The sequence below is a fragment of the Heterodontus francisci genome, chromosome 7 (assembly GCF_036365525.1).
Source record: "Heterodontus francisci isolate sHetFra1 chromosome 7, sHetFra1.hap1, whole genome shotgun sequence".
NCBI lineage: Eukaryota > Metazoa > Chordata > Chondrichthyes > Heterodontiformes > Heterodontidae > Heterodontus > Heterodontus francisci.
The window spans coordinates 24751666-24775332 of NC_090377.1; the positions used below are offsets into that span (position 1 = coordinate 24751666).

Consider the following 23667-nt stretch of genomic DNA (forward strand, 5'->3'; position numbering starts at 1 on the left):
TGTAAATAGAAGCTCGCTGTCTGGTCCTTAACAAAGGAACCTACAGGAGATTCATTTTCTTGCATGTGTTTTTTTCTTGTGTCCAGGATGAAGAATAAATCTGTTTGTAATTCCAAGTAATTGCTCACAGATACTATCCTCCAGAATAATAATGGTAACCAAACATCACAGTAATGCTCCTGACATTCAGTTAAGCCCCATTTTTTTGTCGTTGACCATTTTCCCATAGGGCCAAGCGGCTTTCAAACTGTGCTCACTCAAATCTGCCGTAGGTTAACCACACAGCTTCTGTATTAATCTTAGTTAGTTAAAAGCAAAGCCCAACTAAACTAAAGTGTCAAAATTATAACGCTCCACAATTATTCATTTTGCTCTGTGGTGCTTTGTTACTTCTCTGCCTTTTTCATTTGCCTTGGGGTGTAATGAGTTCTTTTATGTTGTCTTATTTTTATTATTTGTTTGTGGGATGTGGGCATCACTAGCATTTGTTACCCATCTCTAATTGTCCTTGAACTGAGTGCCTTGCTAGGCCATTTTAAGAGTCAACCCCATTGCTGTGGTTACATGTAGGTCAGACCAGGTAAGTACAGAAGATTTCCTTCCCTAAAGGGCTTTAGTAAACCAGATGGCTTTTTACAACAATTGACAATTGTTTCATGGTCACCAGACTAGCTTTTAATTCCACATTTATTAATTGAATTTAAGTTTCACCATCTGCCTTGGTGGGATGTGAACCCATGTCCCCCGACATTAGCCTGGACTCTGAATTACCAGGTCAGCAACATTACCATACGCCACCACCTCCCTGCATGATGCAACATAAATGAGACGTGAGGAGTCCAGTTTGTTGAAGATCTCAGACAGGTTTATTTACAGCTAGACTATTATATACAGTACAGAGCTAACTATTTACAGAACCTCACACTGGGTATTACAGTTGCAGAGTGACTCTGACTCCAAGTCACATGACAGCATCCTGGTACTTAGCTCATTAGCCTACCTAAGATCTTAAAGGGACATCACTCTTAAAGGCACACAACATCCCCTTTCTTCCCAAAGATAAGTCTCATATACTAAAAGTAAAAACACATAAAATTAGATAACATCAAAATTATTTACACAGGTAAAGAGATTATGAACCTTACACGTGCAGAAGCTTAAACGTCCATATAACATTTCGGTGGTTTGACAACTGTTCCAGATCTGGTTATGGTATAACCTTCTGGGGATGTCATCCCTGGCTGTTTTGAGTTTGCAGGCATGTTGTCACTGTGTTGGTTGTTGTCCTGTTGTTCCGTCATACCCTCATCGTCAGAGTGCGTTCTTTTGACTCCACTGTGCGCAATTGGGATATTGCATACTTCTCTTAGTTGGCTACGATTCCTTCTCAACACCACTCCGCTAGCTGTTGTAATGTTGTAGGACCTACAATTTTGGATATCTTTGCAGGTTACCATGTTTCCATTGTGGGGCATATGACCCTGACCTTTTGTTCTATGTGTAGCTGAGGAGTATTTCATTGGCTGTAAAGCGCTTTTGGACATCTTGAGGTCCTGAAAGGCGCTGTGTAAATGCAAGTATTACATTCTTTCTTTAACATTATCCCCAACTTCTCAAATTTCCTCCAAGTATATAGAATTCCTTAGGCAGAGCCTGTCAGATGGCCTGCTTCCAAGGCTCTGGAGATGCTGTTCTACAACTAGCTTCTAGGCAAAGCAACAAATCTTCCTTGGGTACTTTCCATCCCTGACCTTTCCTCTAGCCTTTAGCATAGTGCCTGGCATCCAATATGGACTTCTGCCACTAATACACAATAAAAATCTGGACCTCTCCATGTGGACAATCACTTGCACAGCAATTAAAACACGGTGTCATTACATCATTTAGTTTTCAATATAAGCTAGCGGCCGGAATTTTTTGTTGGGTGCGGGGCCCTGTCCACTGGCCGAAAATTAGGTGACGAGCCCTCCTCCGCTGGGCCTGGGGAGCCAGATGGGGATTTTTTGCTCCCCAGGCCTTTAATTGGTCTTGGGCGGGACTTCCACCTCCTTGAGGCAGGAAGTCCCGCTTAATGGAGTGGGCTGGCAGCTCTTAGTCCCAGCATCGCCACTGGGAGCAGTGGCCACTGTGGAACTACAGCCAGCCATCAGAGGCAAGAGAAACTGGTACGTTTTTCGGGCCTCGCCGGGGACACTCAGTCAGGCCCCGGCAAGGCAAGGGGGTTAATTAGGAGAGCGAGGGGAGTGTTGTGCATTGGGGCTTTGGGGTTAGGCCACCATGGGGCACAAGGTGCCCAATCAGGAAATCCCCCCACCAGCCCACAAGAAGGCTGCCTGGTTTCACCAGGCAAGGTTTTTGAGGTCACATCTGCCCACCAGTCGAGAGTAAAATACCCGCAGCGATGGGTGGAGGCCCTTAAGTGCCAGTTAATTGGCCACTTAGGGCTTTGATTGTCTTGGGGTGGGCAGGTCATTTCTTGCTGCTGCCCCGCGTAAAATTGCAGCGGGGGGGGGTGGAGGGAGGAGGGGGTTGGGAATGGGTTCCCCTGCCTCCCGCTCATTTTTACGCTCCCCCCTTGCCACCAGCCATGCTCGTTTGGAAGGTGTAAAATTCCGGCCCTGTGTGCCTGATTTAATTACATCCTGATCTTCACATGAAGAAAGCTGTGCATTTTAGGTCCCTTTTTAAAATTATTATTCAGTTAGATGTTTATGATTGTCGATATAACAGTAACTTCCATTTATATAGCACCTTTAATGTAAAAACCTCTCAATGTACGTGGGCAGGTAGAAATCTGATGCTGTGCCAGGAAAGGTTAGATTAAGAAGGGTGTCCAAACTCTTGGTCAAAGACATGTGTTTTGAGGACGATTTTAAAGGAGGTGAATGAGGTGGAAACATTTAGGGGAGGTAGTTCACAGAGTTGAGCTGACTGAATGCTCTTCCATTAATGGAGCAAAAAAAGTTGGGAATGCACAACTGGTCAGAGTTAGAGAAATGGAGATTTGGGGAGCAGGGGTTGTAGGCTGAAGGACACAATAGCGATAGGAAGAGGTGAAGCCGTGGAAGAATTTAAAGACAAGAATGAGGACTTTCAATTTGAGGTATTTGATTACACGGAAGCAATGCACATGAAAACAGAATGATGGGTGATCGGGATTTAATATGGAATAAGATACAGGCAGCAGAATTTTGGGCATGTTTTAGTTTCTGGAATCTTTAGAATGGGGGGAGGGGGTGCAAGGACCAGCAAGGAGAACACCAGAGTAGTCAACTCTGGAGATGACAAAGGCATGGATAAGGGCTTCACTGGGGTTAGAGCATGAAGTAAGGGTGGCAGTTAGCAATGTTGGGACATTGTGAGTTAAGTGGTCTCAGTACTGGAGAAGATATGAGGTCTGAAGATCAGATCTGGGTTGAACTGAACAGAGGTTGCGAGTAGTCTGGCTCAGCTGGAGACAGTGGCTGGGGACGGGGATGGAACAACAACAAGGAAAAGGAGTTTGTGTTAGGAAACAAAGGTGATGGCTTTGGTCTTCCTAATGCTCAGCTGGAGAAAATGAGGACATATCCAGGACTGGCTGTCAGACAAGTAGGCTAACAGCAACCAGGCAATCAAAGTGTCAAGAGAGATGGCGGTGAGCTGAATATTATTAGCAAACATATGGAAACTGACCCTTTGGCTGCAGATGCTGAAGCTCAGAGGCAGGATGTAGACGAGGAACAATGATGGATCCTATGTGAACTCTGGAGGTGACAGTCTGGGGGGCAGGGGTGGGAGGCTAGGATTGAAAGAGAAACCATTGCTAGAGATGTGCTGGCTACACTTATACAGATGGAAAGTGGAACTGCGCAAAGGCACTCTTGCAGAGCTGGACAATGGAGAAGAGGTATTGGAACCAGATTGTGTGGTCAACCATGCTGAAGGCTGCAGAGAGGTTGACGAGGGATAGTGCACTAAGGTCCCAGTCCCAGAGGATCTATCAGTCGTAGGACATGATCTCAATCAATGCACTGACAGCAAATGTAGCATCAATATACAGCACTGCATCATTGAAGATTTATACTGGAGTAGGAAAGAAGTTGAGAAACAATAGATTTAGAAATGATTTATGAATTAAGGAAATTGTCTGTGAAATATACACATATTTTGTATAAAGAAAGTGCAGCTCTTTATTCAAGCACCTTCCCAGAGACTGGAAAGTGATGGATATCACTTCAGTATTTATTTAATTTTTGTGTATTTTAGCAGATCCAGAAAGGAATGCATCTTTAAGCCAAAGCTTCAAAAGCACTTCCAGTTAGGCAGGAATTAGCTGTTGATTATTACAGTCAAGCCTCTTAAAATAATCTACTTTGAGAAAAAGAAAGTTGGCTTTAACAGAAATGAAACCTTCCTTGGGAAATGAATTTAAACCAGTAAACCAGGATATTTAGTATGTAGGAGTCTAATGCTAATTTTTTTAAATGCCTGATTCATTTTTTTGTCCGTTCTGGTTTCCTTCCTTCGCATGCCACATCCCACCACATATCCCCCTGCCCACCCCTCGCCCAACACACTGTTCCCTTTCACTGGTGGTCGTGGGGAGTGGGGTACTGCAGTCTGGGCCACAAACCTCTCTGGGACTGCAGTCAGTGCCACGTAGAAATTAGCTGGCAGTAGACACAGCTCAAGCAGGGGGCCGGAGGTGGATGGCAATCCAATCCCATGTTGTGTGTTTGCCTTTAAGAGTGGTGTCCCTTTAAGATCTTAGTATGCTAATGAGCTAAGAACCAGGATGCAGTCATGTGACTCAGAGTCACTCTGCAACTGTAACACACTGGGTAAGGTTCTGTAAATAGTTAAGCTCTGTACTGTATACAATAGTTTAGCTGTTTTATTAACCTTTTTGAGATCATCAACAACTGGACTCTGGCATTTCATTTGTGTTGCATTAGACAACACAAAAATAACTGATTACATGGTGACAGCTGTGGTAAGCAGACAAAGTCTCAGTCTGAAGACCACAGGTCAAACAACTTTGAAAACGACCATTCCTACAGCTACTGGAAAGTTAAAAAAAAATAATGGCTCAAACAGTGAAAAAAAAAGAACTGACCTCAAGCTGTAGAAGACAAAGCATAGAACGGCAGGCTGCAAATAAATTGGGTGAGTCATTGTGCCAAAAGACGAAGGATACTTCTTTAAAATAAAAGCTTTGAAGTCCTTCAAAAGATTATCTTTTTCTAAACGCTCAGTGTAAAAAAAAAAGGGGAAGACCCGACTCCTTTCCTGAGCTGATCGATTTCGGCACCATTACAGGAGGCTTTCATCAGAAAAAACACGGGAAAACCCTGATCTCTACAGAACTTCTTTCACACAGCCAAAGTTAAAAAAAGTTAAACCACGCGAGCATAAATAAGGGCCTCCATTCACAAAGCTACAGTAAAGAAAACATGAAAACCACTCGAGTGTGAAGAACATAAACTCTAGCAGCTAGTGAGCAGCTGTCTAAACAGAACAGACCTAAGTGCTGGAAGCAAGATAAACACACAGCACCAGCAAACACCTCCTGTCAATCAAAGCAGCTAATATAAATAACAGAGTCTCTTAAAGGGGAAACAGTGCAGAGTCATAGAACAAGTTTTAAAGCAAAAGAACAGCAGAAATATGGATACCAAATTTCCCAGCATGAACTGAAAGGCTTTGGATAGCCTATCTGAGTTCCAACTGTTCAAACAAAGAATGCTTTATTCTTCACAGACCAAATAATTGTAGAACCAGAAAAACAGGCTGTAAAAATACTATTAGCAGTTGGGATTACACAGAATCAACACCTCTGGACTATCTGATGAGGATCAGAAAGATCCCGCAAAAATATGGAAAGTGCTTTAAGATCTGCTCCGATTACAAGTGAATTTTAGAATTCACTGCCTGAAATTGACGTCCGACAGCCAACAGCCACAGGAATCAATAGAGTAGGCCGTCAGTAGATGCCATAGTAAGGGCAATGAATGCGATTTCTCAGAAACTGAGCTGTCGGACCAAATAATGGAGTTAGTGATTGTATCAACACCCATTGAAGTGTCTCAGAAAGACCTCTTGGGGGAAAAAGGTCACAGCATTGATGTGCTGCTGGAAGATATCAGGAAATATGAAGGCATTGCAGCTGGACAACAGCATCTGCAAGCACTAGTGCAGTCAACAGTTTCGGCACCATAACCAGGTTGAAAGTGTGTGTTATGTGTGGTTTGTCCCACTCACCGTGAAGTTGTCCTTCCTTTTGTGACCTGTGCAGGGCGTGCAGCTCAAAAGGACACTGGGTCCTCCAATGCAAGAAATCTGGCTCCAAAGGCGCAGCCAGAAGCTCCAGAAGGACACAGAAAAACAGAAGGCAGGCACAACAACAGCAAGGAGAGTGCCAGAGACCTGCGTTAATGCGAGCTGATACACAAAGTCCACAGCGAAACAGACCTAAGACAAGACTGAACGAGGGGTATTCTCAGCTAGAAGACAAACAGGTGTTCCACATTGTGAACTTGACACATCATGTTGATGAAGTCAAACAACTGGAAGCTTTTGCCACTATTAACATAGTGTGCACAAAGAATGCTGGCAAACATACACCCAGGGTCAAGATTGACACCAGAGCTAGTGGAAATATCCTAGCAGCATGAATACTCACAGATATATACTGGAGTCATTAGAAATCACTGATACAATTGACAAGTGATCTGCGTACAACTGGTCACCCATTCCTGCAGTGACACACCAGCAATGCAATGCAGCTATGGCAAGTTTGCACAGAAACCACAAATATTCTATCTTGTAGACACAAGTGGACCAGCAGTGGCAGGGCTACCAGCATGTAAGGACCACAACATCGTGACCATCCACGAGATCACCAAGGTACTCATTACAGCAGAAGAGACCAACGGTACCCGCATTGAGTCAGTCCGTGACGTGCAACAAATGTACCCGGACCGGTTCAATGTCATAGGAGATTTCAAAGGCGATGCCATACTGCACCTGAGAGAGGATACAATTCCATCAATTGACGCCACCCCCCCCCCCACAGAAAGTGCAGCGTCCACATACAAGAAAAGCTTAAGTGCGAGTTAGATGACATGAAACACAATGGCATCATCCGTCATGTGCATCATCACACAGACCAGTGCAGCTCAATTACGTGCGTACTGAAGAAGGATGGCGCAATCAGGTTCGTGGCATCTAAACCCTTCCAACATTAAAGGAACTGAATCCCAAGTTCACAGGAGCCACATTTTTATCCAAGTTGGATGCAAAACATGGATATTGGTCAGTACACTTAGCTAAGGAATCTCAAGAAGTCACCACCTTCAGAACACCATTTGGAAGATACTGTTTCCAGCAACTACTCTTTGGTTTATCTGTCAGTCAAGATCTGTTTCAGCAGCATATGGACAGAATTATAGAAAACGTGCCTGGCTGCATATGCATTGCTGATGACATTGCAGTAATGGGCAAAACCAAAGAAGAACATGATCGAAATCTCCATTCACTGTTGTTAGTAGCTCGTCGCGAAGTGCTCATTTTTAACAACAAGATGTGTCAGTTGGAAAGTGAGTCAGATAAGTTTCTTTGGGTCCATCTATTCAGGCCACAGAATCCGTCCTGACCCAGGCAAAGTTGAAGATGTAAAGCATATGCCTACCCATAAGATAAAGAAGACCTCCAGAGATGTCTTGGGTTTTTCAACTTTTTGGCAGCATACATTCCAAATTTTCTGACAAAACGTCATCACTGAGAGAGCTCCTAAAGAAAGACATACCTTTTGTCTGGCAGGAGGACCATCAATATATGTTTGAGTCTCTCAAACAAGCATTGTCAGCAGAAACCCTGCAGTACTATGACCTAAGGAAGAAGACAATCCTGGAAGTCACGCCTCACAGCAAGGGCTAGGAGCGTGCATCCTACAAGATGGCAAACCAATTGCATTCGGGTCCGAATATTCATCCCCAGCACAATCCAATTACTCAAACATAGAATGTGAAACACTTGCTCTGGTGTTTGGGATCACAAGGTTCCACACCCACCTGTTCAGCAAACTGACCACAAATTGGAGATGATCTGGCACAAACCATTGACAAGCACACCACCTCGACGACAGCTGCTCTTCGTGAAAGTACAGGGGTATGACTTTGACGTTGGCTACAAACCCGGTACCAAAATAGTCACCTCGGATATGCTGAGCAGATTGCCAAACCCGATCCGAGCACTGGATCTACAAGAGGACAGCATGGGCATTGAGTTGGAAGATGTGCTGAAAATTGATTTATTGCATTTTGGTCAACACAAATGTGACCAACTACAAGCAGAACCAGAAGATGACCCACAGCTAAAGGCACTGTGGAGCCTCATCACAGAAGGCTGGCCTGACACGGTAAAAGAGGTGTCAGAAACCCTCTGATGCTTTTGACCTTACAGAGATGAACTCGGTATCTCAAGAGGTGTCACCTTCAAGGGAAAACAAGTGATTGTGCCCAAAGCTCTCCAACAGGACATCTTGTCACAACTTCACCAAGGCCATATGGGCATAGAGTGAACAAGACAACTGGCACGAGACACTGTTTATTGGCCAGGGAAAGACAGTGACATCGAAAGGTTAGTGAGGATGTGCAAGGCATGTCAGAGCCACCAGCCACAACAATGCAAAGAACCTCTACACCCTCATGAGATTCCATCAGCCCCTTGGTCCAAAATCGCCACTGACTTGTTTTCCATTAATGGAGACTACTTTATCTTAGTCACTGGTTATTTCTCCAAATATCCAATTATCAGACAGGTAAAAAACACTTCAAGCACGGTTGTTGCAGACGCATTGGGTGCCATATTCAGTCTATTCGGTACACCTGAAGAAATCATGTCAGACAATGGGCCACAGTATACAGGTAAACCTTTCAAGGATATGTGCACCAAATGGGGCGTAAACCATGTGACATCCTCACCACATTACCCTAGATCTAATGGTCTTGCTGAGCGAATGGTTCGCACAGTCAAGACACTTATTCTGAAGTGTAGGACAACGAAACAAGATTTTTATGTTGCCATGCTCCACCTCAGAGCTACACCGATGGATATGGGCTTACCGTCACCAGCAGAGATCATGGTTGTCAAACAAGTGCTGACGACTCTGCCAAGCCACCATCTGTCCAAATTCTCCAAGATGCAGGAGACACTACTCGAAAAACAGGGGAGAATGAAGATGGTGCATGACCGAAACGCAGTGGGGTTATTGTCCTATCAAGAAGGGTGAAACAAGAAAACACCATTCAGCTGGCCAAGCTCATTACTTCCAATTGGCCATTTGCAGTTTGCCCCATCATGCCCAAATTATTACAGGATATGAATAACTACAGGTAAATCTTCCAAGAAGTGGAAACTTGGTGAATTTTCTCCCTGACCACAAAACGTTATTGACCAAACCCCACAAGGTATCAGGCAGACATATTTGACCCAGACTGTTGTTGCATTCCAACAAATGGCATTCAATCTTAAAGCATTTCATCATTTATATCAGTGCCCAAATGTGATGACCACATGCTACGTGAAGCACCACTCACCACTAACCACACTCACGTCAATTCGCGGATAAGAATTTTTCATACGTAGCCTGAGCCCCAAAAGTGGGACATGGCTGGATCTTTTTGTAAAGCAAAATGTCATTTTAATAATTTGGTCCAGTGGAGGTTGGGTGGGGGAGGTGGTGAGATGATGCTCATGAATAAGGCATCCCATTCCCTCCAGAGAGAAAGTACATTTCTTTTTTAATCTCTGAATGGAGTCCTGTGGTGGAATCTGTCAGAGATAGGTCCACATACCAATCCTGAATTATGGCAATGGGAGTCAAGATAAACATGTGGTCATTTGTGCTTTGTCCAACTTGCCACAGCATTCTAGACTCAGCACCTTGCTGTTCTATCTCACCCTCAGTTAGTTTAATCCCTTGTATAATGGGCCTCTATTAGATAATGTGGAGACACAGGCCATATTTTGCTGGGGAGTTAAAACTGATGATTGTTAAAGGGACGTTAGTCATCTGCGACTGAGTGCCTATTTGGGAGTGTTGCCATTACACCACACGGGAGACATTTCTTTGTTTAAATTAAAAGCATGATTCAGACCCCAAGGTCTTGCATATTATTCATTTCATTACAGATCTGTGGTATCAAACTGATCGCAGGATAAACATGAGCAGACCAATATTCAACCAACCCCAACTTTTTGTGTTTACTTGCATTAATGGAACATTTCTCCTTGCTAAAATAACTTTCCTGATTTGAAAGAAGAGCGTGGTGGTCGTAACATAAATATTATTCCAAGCTGTAAATTATATTCCTGCAATCAATTTTTTATAAAACAATATTTTAAGCTTTTGTACACCCTTGTCGCCACATGGTTTTATTCTTTCTCTGCTCTAATGCTGTTTTATAATATTCTGGATACCTTAACAGTGGCTCAATGACTACTTCTATTTTTTAAATGGGAAAGGCAAATTTCTGGTGTGTTTTAAAAGGAGGCCAAGTAGCGAAGTGAAAGGAATTCTCTACAAGGAGTAGGTTCTTAGATTTTTCTTCCTGTGTCACCTACTTTGAATCTTGACCTGGTATTTGGCTTAAGTGCGCTGGATCTGCTGCCACTCCAAGCAGTCCTGCTGCTCTGTTTGGGGGAGGCCAGCTCTGCCAAATCTTCTGTCCCGGAGAGCAGCTGCAGTGGCAGTTGGTGGCACAGCCCCACCGCAAGACCCATATAAGAACTGGCCCCATCCATCACTTGATGTGGCAAGTTGTTGGGAATGTCAGTCTCACCAGGATTCAGTCCAAATCACAGAGCTGTGGAGCAAGAGTCCTCTAAACTACATTGTTAATCTGCTCCCTTTCAATAATGAATGAATTCCTAAAATGACTAATTGAATTATGCGTAATATTATTCAGTTTACTAACTGTAAATTGATACACAAACCTGCAGTTATTGTACATTAACATTGATACAAATACGTCACATTTTAAGGAATAGATTGATGTGACAAGTTAATGAACTATGAAAAAATCTCCACTATATTGATGAAATGATCAATTTACATTTTCTCCCGTATCATTTCTATGCTACGTAATGTGCCGTGCTGCTTATGGCGGTGCCGGAGTGCTTCTGCTGTTGAGTATGAAGTGAAATAGAATTGAATTTACCATCAGAAACTGCTGCTTCTAGTTCGGATCACGTTGAGAGAAATAAAAATAAGCTGAAGCAACCAAAGAGCAAACTGCAGCTAAAGAAAATTTGATCTGAAACCGAAGTTAGTGCCTACTCAACAGCCTACAAAGAGCACTTCCCAACGCTACTCTTCTCAGTGCTGTCCTCGGATGCTCTCCAGTGCAGCAAGCATAGGAATTCTCTGATGGCTTGATAGATCCTTTTCTCTGCCTCTTTGACCAACTTTGAAAACCTCTTGAGCGTGTGTTAAACAGATCAGACAACTGTACAAAGTGCAATTTTCAACATCACCACAAGATGAGCTTTGATCCGAACCTCTTGCATAACAGTGGCCGCTCTGGTTTTGCTAATGGTACCTCAGGAGCCCTGCGTGAAACAGACATCATCGATAAAGCTGCTGTCGTCATATGGTTTTATCCAGTGCACTGAACGTCAAGCCAGACTCTTCTTCCATTGCTCTCAGTACAGTGGTAATCTTCAAGATCTCAAAGTGGGAGATGATGTGGAATTTGAAGTGTCTTCTGACAGATGGACTGGGAAACTGATTGCTGTGAAATTGCTAAAAGTGAAGCCTGAAATTTTGTCTAAAGAAAGGATCGCTGGACAGGAAGTACTGTATCTGACATACACACCTGAAGACGTTGATGGAAATGTCCAACTTGAAGCAGGCACTAAAGTTTCTTTCTCCATGGAAACAAACAAAATAAATAGGTTACGACTGACCGTTCCAGTCAAAGCCCCCAAACAAAATATACGATTTTGATTGTGGTGGGAGAAATGCACTGTTAATTCAATCTCGTCGCTCCACAGATTGCCTAATATATTTTAAACTTTCCAAATTAAAGAAAGACCCAGGCAAATTGTACCATCTATTAACCCCTGAATGAGGCTAACCAAACCAGGTGTCTTTGAATCAACAAATTAACTCTTTAATTAGAAGAACTAAATTCTTAAACACTATTAAGATATAAACAACATCTAAAATAGAAAAAAAATTAGAGTCCTTGCAAATTTACAGTCCAATGTTGCTTGAAGTCCTCACAGTCGTCCGATGGGGTAAAAAAGTTCTTCCACAATAGAACCGTCCATAGTCTAATTCCAACAGTAAGTGATGCTTTCCTTCTCCTTTTCAACAACTAACAACTTTCAAACACTTTCAATAGAATCAATCTGACTTTAGAGTTTTTTGAGGGATAAAAGATTGTCACAGTCTAACTTCCCTTCTTTCAGTTCAAATTACCAGAGATCTCCGCTTTGGCTTGACTTTCTTTTAGAATTTTGAAAGATAATAATTAAACAGACTAAAATTCTTTTCCTTCAGTTTAAATGGTTGAGAGCTCTTTTTTCAGGTGCTAAAACCAGCTGTCAGTTTTGTGTTCTCTTAGAACAAGCTGTCTTCAACTAATAAGCCAGTTCAAAATTGAATTGCAACAAATGTATCGCATGATGCTCAATCCCAGTGGCCATATCCATGGTTACAAGAATGCACCCATTGAATCGCAGTCTCCAAATGGTTGTATCCAAAGGCAACTGAAAATGCATTTTCTCTAACTCCTAAGGCTTGCTGGTTCTTAAAGCAGTACTGATCCTTTGCAAGCCTTAAAGGTACACCGCATATTCTCGGGAAAAAAACTACAGGACCATGACAATACCCAACTTTATTCCTTGTCTGTTCCTCAGAACTCTGAATGTCCATGAACTCCTTACTACTTGCGAGCTAGTTCTCTTAGTCAAATGCAACAAGACTGTAAATTGTCTGCGTGTCTCTAATATATTGAATGCTTCAATGTTAGAAATCAATGTGATGATTCTTATGTATTCATTGGCCTACTATGAGCATACCCCAGGATGTAATGGGGTACATTTTCAATTTGCCCATTATAAAAATTGATTTTTATTCACATTGGAAATGAAAATTAGGCAGTTTGTGTATTGGTCAGCCAATCCACAACACTGCTCTTATGCCTCTTATCTAGTTGAATGGCAAAGCAGACTTGAGAGGCTGAATGGCCTACTCGGCTCCTATTTCCTATGTACCAGGCAGCAAGTTGAAGACCTACCACATGGTGGCTGGGCTCATGCAGTGGTGCCCATAATTACAACTCCTTGTGTTGATATTGGCTTCTTGGGCATGGCTGTGATACCCTACTCTAGTGACTTCCTGGCTTCAGCCACCCCACCCACAGGTAAAGTGCGAGACAAGCCACCTTTCTCCATTGGTAAACAGGTGGGGGGAACGGAAAGGTGAGACATGTAGGGTAGATTTTAATTTTCATTGCTGGGTGGGAAACTAGTGGTAATGAATCGGCCAAATATTGTACAACGACAACTTGCATTTACATTGTGCCTTTAGTGTAGTAGAATGCCATATAGTGCTTCACAGGAGTGATTATCAAACAAAATTTGATACCACACCACATAAGGAGGTAGTGGGACAGGTGACTGAAAGCTTGATCATAGAGGCAGGTATTAAGGAGCATCTTAAAGAGAAACGGAGAGGCTTAGGTGGGGAATTCCAGAGCCTAGGCAACTGAAGACAGTTGTGAGGTCACTTTAACAGTTTGCGTACGTCATACATCACAGGAAGTGATGTCAACCAACGTGTGATAATAGCAGTTGGAGTTGTGTCAGTCACGTATCCACATGTGTATGATAGAGCTCTCTTGTAAATTTGTAACTTCACAATAAAGAACCTAGTATTTAACTACCATTCAGCTCAAGATTGTTTGGTACCTTATTGCTGAAGAAAGCAAGAGTACAACAAAGACATGTTGGAGCTATTAAAATCAAAGATGCGCAAGAGTCAAGAATTGGAGGAGTGCAGAGATCTTGGAGATTTGTACGGCCGAAGGAGATCACAGGGATAAAGGGGGCGAGGTCACAGAGGGATTTGAAAACAAGATTAAAAATTTTAAATTCAGGCCTTGCTTAACTGGTGTAGGTCACCGAGCACAGGGGTGAAGAGGACTTGGTGTGAGTTAGGACATAGCAGAGTTTTGGGTGGCCTCAAGTTTACCGGTGGTAGAACATGGGAGGCGGGCCAGGAGTGTGTTGGAATAGTTAAGTCTAGAGGTAACAAAGGCATGGATGAGGGTTTCAGCAGCGGATGAGCTGAGGCAGGGACAGATCTATCCCTGTGTGAAGATTGCATCCACCTTCTCACAGCTGGTTTATAGTCATCTATCCACCTGCCTTTTTGGCTGGTAAGAGGAAGAGAAACCAAGAGACAAGGTGAGAGAATAATTAATGCTGTAACAAAAAAAATTGGTACTTTCAGAGATATATATGACAAAATGATAAGACTTTAAATCATCTTGGACCTGGTCAGCAAAAGCATTGTGATTAGTTACTTTGAAGTTATAAACCATATTGAGTGCTTCCAGATTGTATATAAGGGCAGCATATGTTCCAGTATATATATCAATATATCATTGTGGGGGTACAGTAGTATAGTGGTTATGTTAATGGACTAGGAATTGAGAGGCCTGGACTAATGATCTGGTGACTGTAAGTTCAAATTCCCTGGGGAATTTAAATTCAGTTAACTAAATAAAAAGCTAATATCAGTAATGCTGACCACAAAATTGCCAGATTGTTGTAATGTTCTTTTGGGAAGGAAATCTGCTGTCCTTACCTGGTTTGGCCTGTATGTGACTCCCGACCAACAGTGATGTGGCTGACTCATAACTGCCCTCTGAAGTGGTGCGGCAAGCCACTCCGTTGCACCAAACTGCGACAAAAAAACCTCATGAGCAGTGGCGGTTCAAGAAGGCAGCTCAGCACTGCCTTTCCAAGGGCAATTAGGAATTGGCAATAAATGCTGGGGTTGCCAGTGACTCCCACATCCTGTGAGTGAATTAAAAAAAAAAGCAGGCCACTTTTATTTAACTCTGTAATTATTACTGTTTAATGGCAATAAATGTAGGAACCTGAGATCGTACTTGGCGGGGGCAAAAACAGCTCCTGTTCACTAATAAACATTTTAACCAGTGGCCTTCATGCTTATTCAGGGAAGAAGCTGTTTAATTCTTACGCGCTCTGTAATTGCACAACATGTAAATGTTTATCGCTCCATTAGAAAACGCTTGTGTGGTTTTAGAATACAGTGGAAAGAATGTTTCATTCAGTTTTCCTTTTTTTTGTTTGAACTTTTATCGTAGGTTCAGTTTACTGAAGTATGACCAGCTACCATGGCAGCCCAAGCACAGACCACTGCCGCTGAAAAGAAAGAGGGCAAAAGTTCCATTATTGAAGGGGATGTCTTCACAGAAGCTAACAAGAAGTCAGCAGCCTCTGCAGCATCACGAGGTACGTCTCAAGTGTGAGAACCTGCACTAAGCTTCCTCCAATTCACAGAAAATCTAAACCCTATTCTCATTTACTAAGCACACATCCTATTTATTAGACAGGAGCATCCAGATGCACAGCCCAAATTTGGCTGATGAGGTAGATAGAATGGGAGGTGACTTGTGTGGAGTTTAAACAGACTAGTTGGGCCAAAGGCCATGTTTCTATGCTGTATATTCTATGTAATTCTATGCAGTCAGAAAGCAGGCCCTGGCACCAGTCACTTCTGTTAGAAATCTATTGACTGTGCTACCAGTTAGTGTGGGAGCCAAGTGGAAGAAGAGTGTTGGAGGAGGTGAATTCCAGCCACTTGCGAAGTTACCATAGTGTTGGATTCGGGCCACGTGGGGGGCCAATGAACCGAATCTTGCTGGACTGAATGTGACTAAATCGGGTTTGAGTAATCATAGTTGCATTCATGTCTACGTTTTCTGGATACCACGTGATTGTGGAGGAATGTTTCAGTATTGGCAATTGTTTAATCATTTATTTGTTACAGTTCCTATAGAATTCATTCAATTCCATGTGCATTTCATTCAGAGTTTGCTCCAAAGTTATTTAAAAGCAAAAACACCAGAAACAGCCTGCCACTGTGAGTGCTGTTTGTTCAGACCTAGTTTCATGCCAAGGATAGGTTGAATCATCTAATTTAGTGGGCTGCTGTAGCGAGCAGTTGGTATTAGACAAGAGATGTTACTCCTGTATGTTCATGAATACATGAAAGGAGCTTTGAGATCTTGGGAGCTTTTGGATGGCTTGGTTTGGGGGATAGCTGTGTTCCCTTTCCCCAGGACAACATTCATGATCTTATTGATGGAGTTCAGTCCAGACTTTTGTCTGGAGACCCACCTTGGTGAGCATGCCTTGTAATCATGTGAAAAATGTAGAAAGTGTGTAGTTGACTGCTGTGGGAATGGAGCTCCTTCTCTACCCTAAACCTGATTTTCATTCCTTTCATTGGTTAACCCAAGTGGTGCAATAATTGAAAGGAGTGTTGATGTCCTATCATCAAGTTTTAGATACAGATTGGAACACACAATACAGGGTTATAGTGTGTTTGCACATGGTCTGTGGAAGAACTTTGACTGATCACTTGACCGTTCATCATTCCACACTTTACATTCTCATAAGACATAGAGAATAATACTTCAAACTCCGGGGATGGGCGAGGAGAGGAGAGGCGCGGAGCTTTGGTGATGGGGGAGTTGAAATTCCTCTATGTGCTATTTCGAGCACACTGGTTAATGCATTCATGTCAAATTCTTCATTTTCATTAAGTTGTTAACAGATAGGTTAGTGACTTTATTCAAATAGTGATCAGTGGAAATTTCAGCCTCATGATGGCCCTTGCCACATGCATATCTTTCCATTTAAAGTATAGGATGAGCTATATCTTTATACTGAGCAAACGTTTATGACCCTCTGATGTTATATTTTCTGCTTGTTTCTCAGTATTAGGGCTATTTATTTCGCACAGGCTGCATGGGTTATGCTGAGTTCATGAAGTCAGGGTGACACACCCCTACATAAAATATATCAGTTAATTTTCTGAAGTTTTACCTTGATTTGAGGCAACATTGAAAGACTTCACGGAACTTCACCGACTCCACACTAAACAGAACAAACCTAATAGCTTGGAGCATTAAATCTACATAACCCATAATTTTCTTTAGCTTTAAAGTGCACTTCCCCAAATAACATGCACTTGGAGAAGAAAAATCAATTCCCTCCGACCGCAGATGTAATATGCAAGCTTTATTATGTCTTTAGCCATTTCGAGATGTCACTCTACCTTCTGACAGGGACTAGGAGCTCCAGCTACTGAACATTTTCAGTCAGTCCTCTGAGCCACAGGCTGATTGATGGTGCCAAATGCAAACAATCACAACAGACTTCGTTTTGCTGTTATCTTGCCCATTAAAAAGAATTGGAGGCTGACTTCTTAAAAAATGTTTAAAATTGGGATTATTTGGGGCAAATACTTTGAAAAGAAAGCAATTGGTGGGTCTTGTGGGTTTATTTTTTTTTTGATCCCCGCTTATTATTTTTAACATGTTTGAAGATGTCAGCAGAGAAATGATAAAAGTCTAGTGTAATAAAGTTTAAAGAGTCAGTCTTTCTGAATTCAGCAACCAATCAGCTGACCATCATGTAAAAAACAGTAATGAATTACTCAAATGGCTAGCTGGCAGTAAAATTATATCCTAATCTAAGAAATTGCACACTATCTCCCAGAATGTGATGCAGGTGCTGATTGAAGGGCATCTTTGAAGTGGAAATTTCGATCCTTATTTTTTTGACTTCGTTTTTTTTGGTTTTGATGTTCTAATGAAGCGCCTGCCAGCCTGACCCATCGGAGTAATGACTAAATCTTGATTGATCATTAGAATGGGGTTTTGGAACTGCTCAACAACAGCGGCCTTTTTTTATAGAAGAGTTTAGCAAGTGAAGCTGGCAGGTTGTTAAATATGCACAAGCTTTATTTACTGTATCATAAGCGCGGTGTGCACAATGGCTGCCGTGCTTGCCTACCTAACAGTGTTTGCACTGTAGAGCAATTCATTGTATGCAGTGCACTTTGAGACGTTTCTGAGAGACATGATAAGGCGCTATATAAATGTAAGTCTTTCTAATTGTGAACTTACGATAAAGAGCAAGAATTGGTCTGGTCACTGGCCTAGAATTTTCTACGGCCAAGCTGGCGTAAGGTGGGGTGAAGATTTTCACCCCACTTCTGGTGAAATTACGGCGACACAGTGTTAAGAAAATCTGAGGAAATTCTGGTATTATGAGTCATTTTTTAAAAATGTATTTACAATGCATAGTGCTGGAACAATGTCAACCACTTCCCCCAAATGTAGCAAATAGGGATTCTTTTCATGGTCCATTTGCCAACTAGTTAGATCTATCATTGCTATTATTTTTACTATATATAAAATGCTGTCTCATCATCGTGCCACTTATTCTGCTTGCAGTGTCTTGATACCGAGCCAGACATAAAGTGGGAAGTTTCCTTTCTTTGTCAAAGTTTAACCAATCTGGAAGATTGCTGCTTTTCATCGGCCTATGGCAGGTTTTCTGTGAGCAGCAGTGAAAAGTGGATACTTCTGATGAAAGACATCACGAAAGTGATCAGAATTGTATTAGTAGGGTGCATATTTACTGTCCGGTTAGAAAGCAGCACTTCCTTTGTTCAGGTAGCTGTGGCAGGTGACAGATATATTTCAATCACAGTTGCTAATTGGTTTTTCCTCACTGCATGTTGTAGCTTACCTCCCCACGCAGCCATTTCCTGGTGTGATGAGGCCACATTTTCTAATGTAAATGGTGCAATCTTAAGAGATTTGAATTGGCTGAATGGATGCACTTGCAGTTACTGACATTGTCATGCATCAGCAGGATTTTTTGATGTGCTGCTCATGGAAAACCTCACTCAAACATCCCCCCCACCCCGTCCCTCCTGCTAAATTTTAAATGATTTAATATTTCAGTCAAGTCTTTCAAAATGCAGTCAGGGCAAACAGATTTCTCAATTGTGGATGCATAAATATCTTGCCATGTTTTTTGATAAACAGAATCAAATATGTATGAAGACTTTTCCCCTCCTGTTTTATCTTGAATGAGGTTGACGCTCTCAAATATTGTTAAAATACAACCTTATTACCTTTATGTCACCGTATAATTTACTATTAGCATGTTACTGGGGCAGTACAGGGAGAATGAGAGCTATTGCACCAACAGCGCCTTTCAGTCATTTTAGCACTACTCCAACAAACAGCTGCTATAATATCTGGGTTAGTTCACGTTCTTGTCCGATGTAATTTATTTGCACCAATTTGTTCACTATCAAAGGACACACATATTGTTCAGTTTTAATGCGTTATTTACACATAAAATAACCTATTTACAACTGTGAAAGTGCCGTGGGGAGAATGAATGGTCTTCTGCTCCCACCTATCTGTATATCAGAGTTTAACAATCTGTTTTGCTAATAGAATCATTTATCATGCTCTGGTAATTTATTGTGCGTTAGCAGTATGGGTCTCTTTCCCTCTGATCAAAGGAAACAGCATAGGTGTAATGAACTCAGACGCATTATTTTACTTAACCCTTTCTTTGACATAATCCTGAATTGTGGTTAAAAAATTGAAAAACAGCTATGACCATTTTCTTTGGAGGGAGTGAGGGGTAAGGAAGGAGTTTTGATGTGAGTTGAAATATGTTGATGAACTGTGCTGTGATCTTCATTCTGAAGACTCATTTTTTGGTTTGAATTGATCGTTTTGAAACCCAAGTGGCATCTTGAGGTTGTCAATCGAATCAATAATAGTTGGTAACTTATGCTGTCTTATTGTCTTAAAACATTCACTGAAATTGGGCAGTTTAAGAAAAACCATTGTGAGTGAAATAAAATGATTTTTTTTTCAGTTTTTAGAGATGCAGCACTGAAACAGGCCCTTCGGCCCACCGAGTCTGTGCCGACCATCAACCACCCATTTATACTAATCCTACACTAATTCCATATTCCTGCCATATCCCCACCTGTCCCTATATTTCCCTACCACCTACCTATACTAGGGGCAATTTATAATGGCCAATTTACCTATCAACCTGCAAGTCTTTGGCATGTGGGAGGAAACCGGAGCACGCGGAGGAAATCCACGCAGACACAGGGAGAACTTGCAAACTCCACACAGGCAGTACCCAGAATTGAACCCGGGTCGCTGGAGCTTTGAGGCTGCGGTGCTAACCACTGTGCCGTGGAACATGCGACAGCTGTTTTCGAAGGCTTCTCCCATTTTGGGGCTCAGGTTACCAACTATGATGGTGGCTCAGCTGGTAGCACTCTTGCTTCTGCATTAGAAGGTTGTGAGGTCAAGGCTCACTCCAGGACTTAAACACAAAAATCAAGTACTGAGAGTGTTGCACTGTCAGATGACATGTTCACTGAGGCTGTGTCTGCCCTCTCAGGTGGATGTAAAAGATCCCATGGTACTATTTAGAAGAAGAACAGGGGCGTTATTGCTGATCAATATTTATCCTTCAATCAACGTCACAAAAAATGATTATCTGGTCATTATCACATTGCAGTTTGTGGGAGCTTGCTATGTGCGAATTGGCTGCCACATTTCCTACATTACAACAGTGACTGTACTTTAAAAGTACTTCATTGGCTGTAAAGCGCTTTGGCCCTTCCTGGGGTCATGAAAGGTGCTATATGACTGCAAATCTACCTTTTAACAGTGGCTGGATGTATTCCTAGAGGTTTTCTCAAGACCCACATTTTCCCAATAAGCCAGCGTTTTCCCTATCTCCAGTATTTTTATAACTAATAAATGAACATGTTCAAAGAAATTGAAACATAACTCGTAATTTTTGAAATGCCCCGATGAGTTTTTTGCCAGGCCACTTGCAGCTGTGTCCAGGAAATGAATCTTCAAATCCTGGAGACTCCAGGGCAATCCTGGAGGGTTGGTGTCACCGATATGGTTGTCATTACAACCCATCTATAACCCTCGTAAGTAGGTAAAATCAGAAAATATTTATTGCCATTGATGAGATTTACTCTAGTAAATTGCAGCAACAAATAATAGCAAAATCAATGAGGTTTTATTTCACTGCAATTCACTTTCCTTGATTTTCTTTTTTAACTTGGGATTGTGATGTAATCTGATCTGAACCATGTTTTTCATTCCTTCCCTGGTCAACCCAGGTGGTGAAACAATTGAAAGCAGTGTTACTGTTCTTTCATTCTTTCATCAACTTCTAGATCCAGATTGGAACAACATTATAGAGTTAATGTGTGTTTGCACCATGGTCTGGGGAAAAACTTTGATCACTTGCCCTTTCATCATTCTACACTTTTACGTTCTCATAAGGTACAGAGAATCGGGGGTGGTTGGGGGAGGTGGGGTGGAATGTGGGTTATGGGGGGGGGGGGCGGGGGTTGAAATTCCCCTGTTTGCTATTCTAACACATAGGTTAATGCATTCATGCCAAATTCTTCATTTTCGTAAAGTTGTTAATAGATGGGTTGGTGACTTTATTCAGATAGTGATCATTGAAACTTCAGCCTCACGGTGACCCTTGCCATAACTCTTTCCACTGAAAGTGTTGGGCGAACCTCATCATTCCAAGGTAGCCCCCATCCCATCTAACTGAGGTTTCCAGGTCAAGGTTGGACCCCAGTAGAAGTTATTGGCTTTTTCCAAACGTGTCATTCACATTGGAATCTTTCCCCTCAGGTTTCTATTATGGGGCAGCTGAGGGTCAAATTGATGTTCTGCCCACGGATACCTGTGAAATAAATAGAATTTGAGACCTGATTTCTGAGACTATAATCTGGTTTGTCCCACTATTTTCATTTCTTTTTCAATCAGTAGTTAAGGCTGCATTTCACCTCCAGTATGAGACATATGAAATGTTTCTAATTAATTGAATCGTTGGTAATGTAACAATATTTGCATAATGCACAAATTAGACTAGAGAAACACCTGGGATTGTTATGTGGTTACCAGCTCCTGGAGTTTGAGGGATCAGCACAAACATTAGTCAAGTGCACAACTGCATTGAACCAGTTCTGAAACATTATATTGAGGACGTGGGCTTTTGTAACACAGAAATGAAGAAGAGGTTACCAAATAGGAAACATCGTTACAGAGAACAAAGAGAGGCAGCATGGACTCGATGGGCTGAATGGTCTCCTTTTCTGTATCTTAATGGCTCTATGACTAAAAGATGAACTCGTAGACTAGCTCATTGACTGATAAAGAATGAATCACACACCTTGCTTTCCAGGTAAATCTGCTGTCAGGAATTGGAAAAATACTGTTGGGTTCCCTTTTCTTCCCTCATATGGCCTGGATCATTTAGCAGCCCTCACGCCTTGGTACTTGAGCATACTATCTAGGCTGATGCTTGAGGACAGTACTGAGGCAGTGCCACAGCATCCTTCAGGGGAGATTTTAAGCCAAGGTCCCACTGTTTACTGTTTGAAGTCTATGAATGCCAGAGCTGTTCCAGTCTTTTGGCGAAAATTTCAACAACAGATTCACTTTACTTCTGTTTATGGGATTTAGGGGGTCATTTTTACTTTCATAAGTGGGCAAAAAATGAATGGTGAACTGGGGCCCATTTCACACTTCACTCAATTATAGGTCAGGCAAGGTATAAACCAGGCTGCTGATTTACTCCATCCATTTTTCACTTGCTGACAAAAGTTAAAATGGTTCCCTTTATGTGCAAAATGGTTCTTACCTACCAATGGTGACTGCACTTGAAAAAGTCATTCATTGTATGTGAAGCACTTTGGGAAGTCCTTAGTTAATGACGTACGATACAAATTGAAGTTCTTTAATTTCTGAGAGCTGCCATCTTTTACAAAGTACACAGAATGACTTAGCTTGCCAATTCTCTCTCCTGTACCTACCATCTCTTGTCACTTTTCTCAGGTGGTCTGGCACAGATTGGAACTCATTGTGTATGAAATTGTGCATGGTCTCCCTACAGGATAGGATATAAATTACTGTTGACAATATTGTCATACCAATGTTAATACTCTTGTACCAAATTCTCCTTTCCTCAATATTAACAAAGGATTAATATCTCCATTAAAATACATGGGAGTGAACTTTGATTTAAGCATTTTAAATGCTCATTAGATACCATCACTGACAGTCATTTCTAGCTCCCAAGTAGGTACAAATACATGACTTTTTAAGGAATATTAATGTGTAGTTTTTTTAAAATGTAGACTTCTGAGTAGCATTGAACTATCTGACCTCTGTATGCTCCACCATTAGTTTCTGCCAGTAGCAGGATATATTTTAACAAATCGTCATCAGAAATCAAAAACAAATGGTTGATAATTGCACAGAAACAGAAGCGACTTCTTGATGACTTAGTGGGTAAATTCATGACTGAATACTAATGACTCACAGATCGGAAGGCTAAATGATCTCAGCTAAGGCAACACCTAAGCTCTACAATAAAAACAAGAAATGCTGGAACCACTCAGCAGGTCTGGCAGCATCTGTGGAAAGAGAAGCAGAGTTAACGTTTCGGGTCAGTGACCCTTCATGGTTCCGATGA

The 23667-nt window shown here is 41.9% G+C and overlaps 1 protein-coding gene across 3 annotated transcripts in view; it reads left to right on the top strand.

The window, feature by feature from the left end:
- The window catches only part of gli2a (GLI family zinc finger 2a), a 407587-nt gene that overhangs the window by 143667 nt on the left and 240253 nt on the right, over positions 1–23667 (top strand). For all 3 annotated transcript variants that reach the window (XM_068034894.1, XM_068034893.1, XM_068034896.1), the window contains one exon: positions 15390–15537. In XM_068034894.1, coding sequence (XP_067890995.1) covers positions 15420–15537 — 118 coding nt within the window. In that variant the 5' untranslated portion in view covers positions 15390–15419. The remainder of the gene's footprint in view (positions 1–15389; positions 15538–23667) is intronic.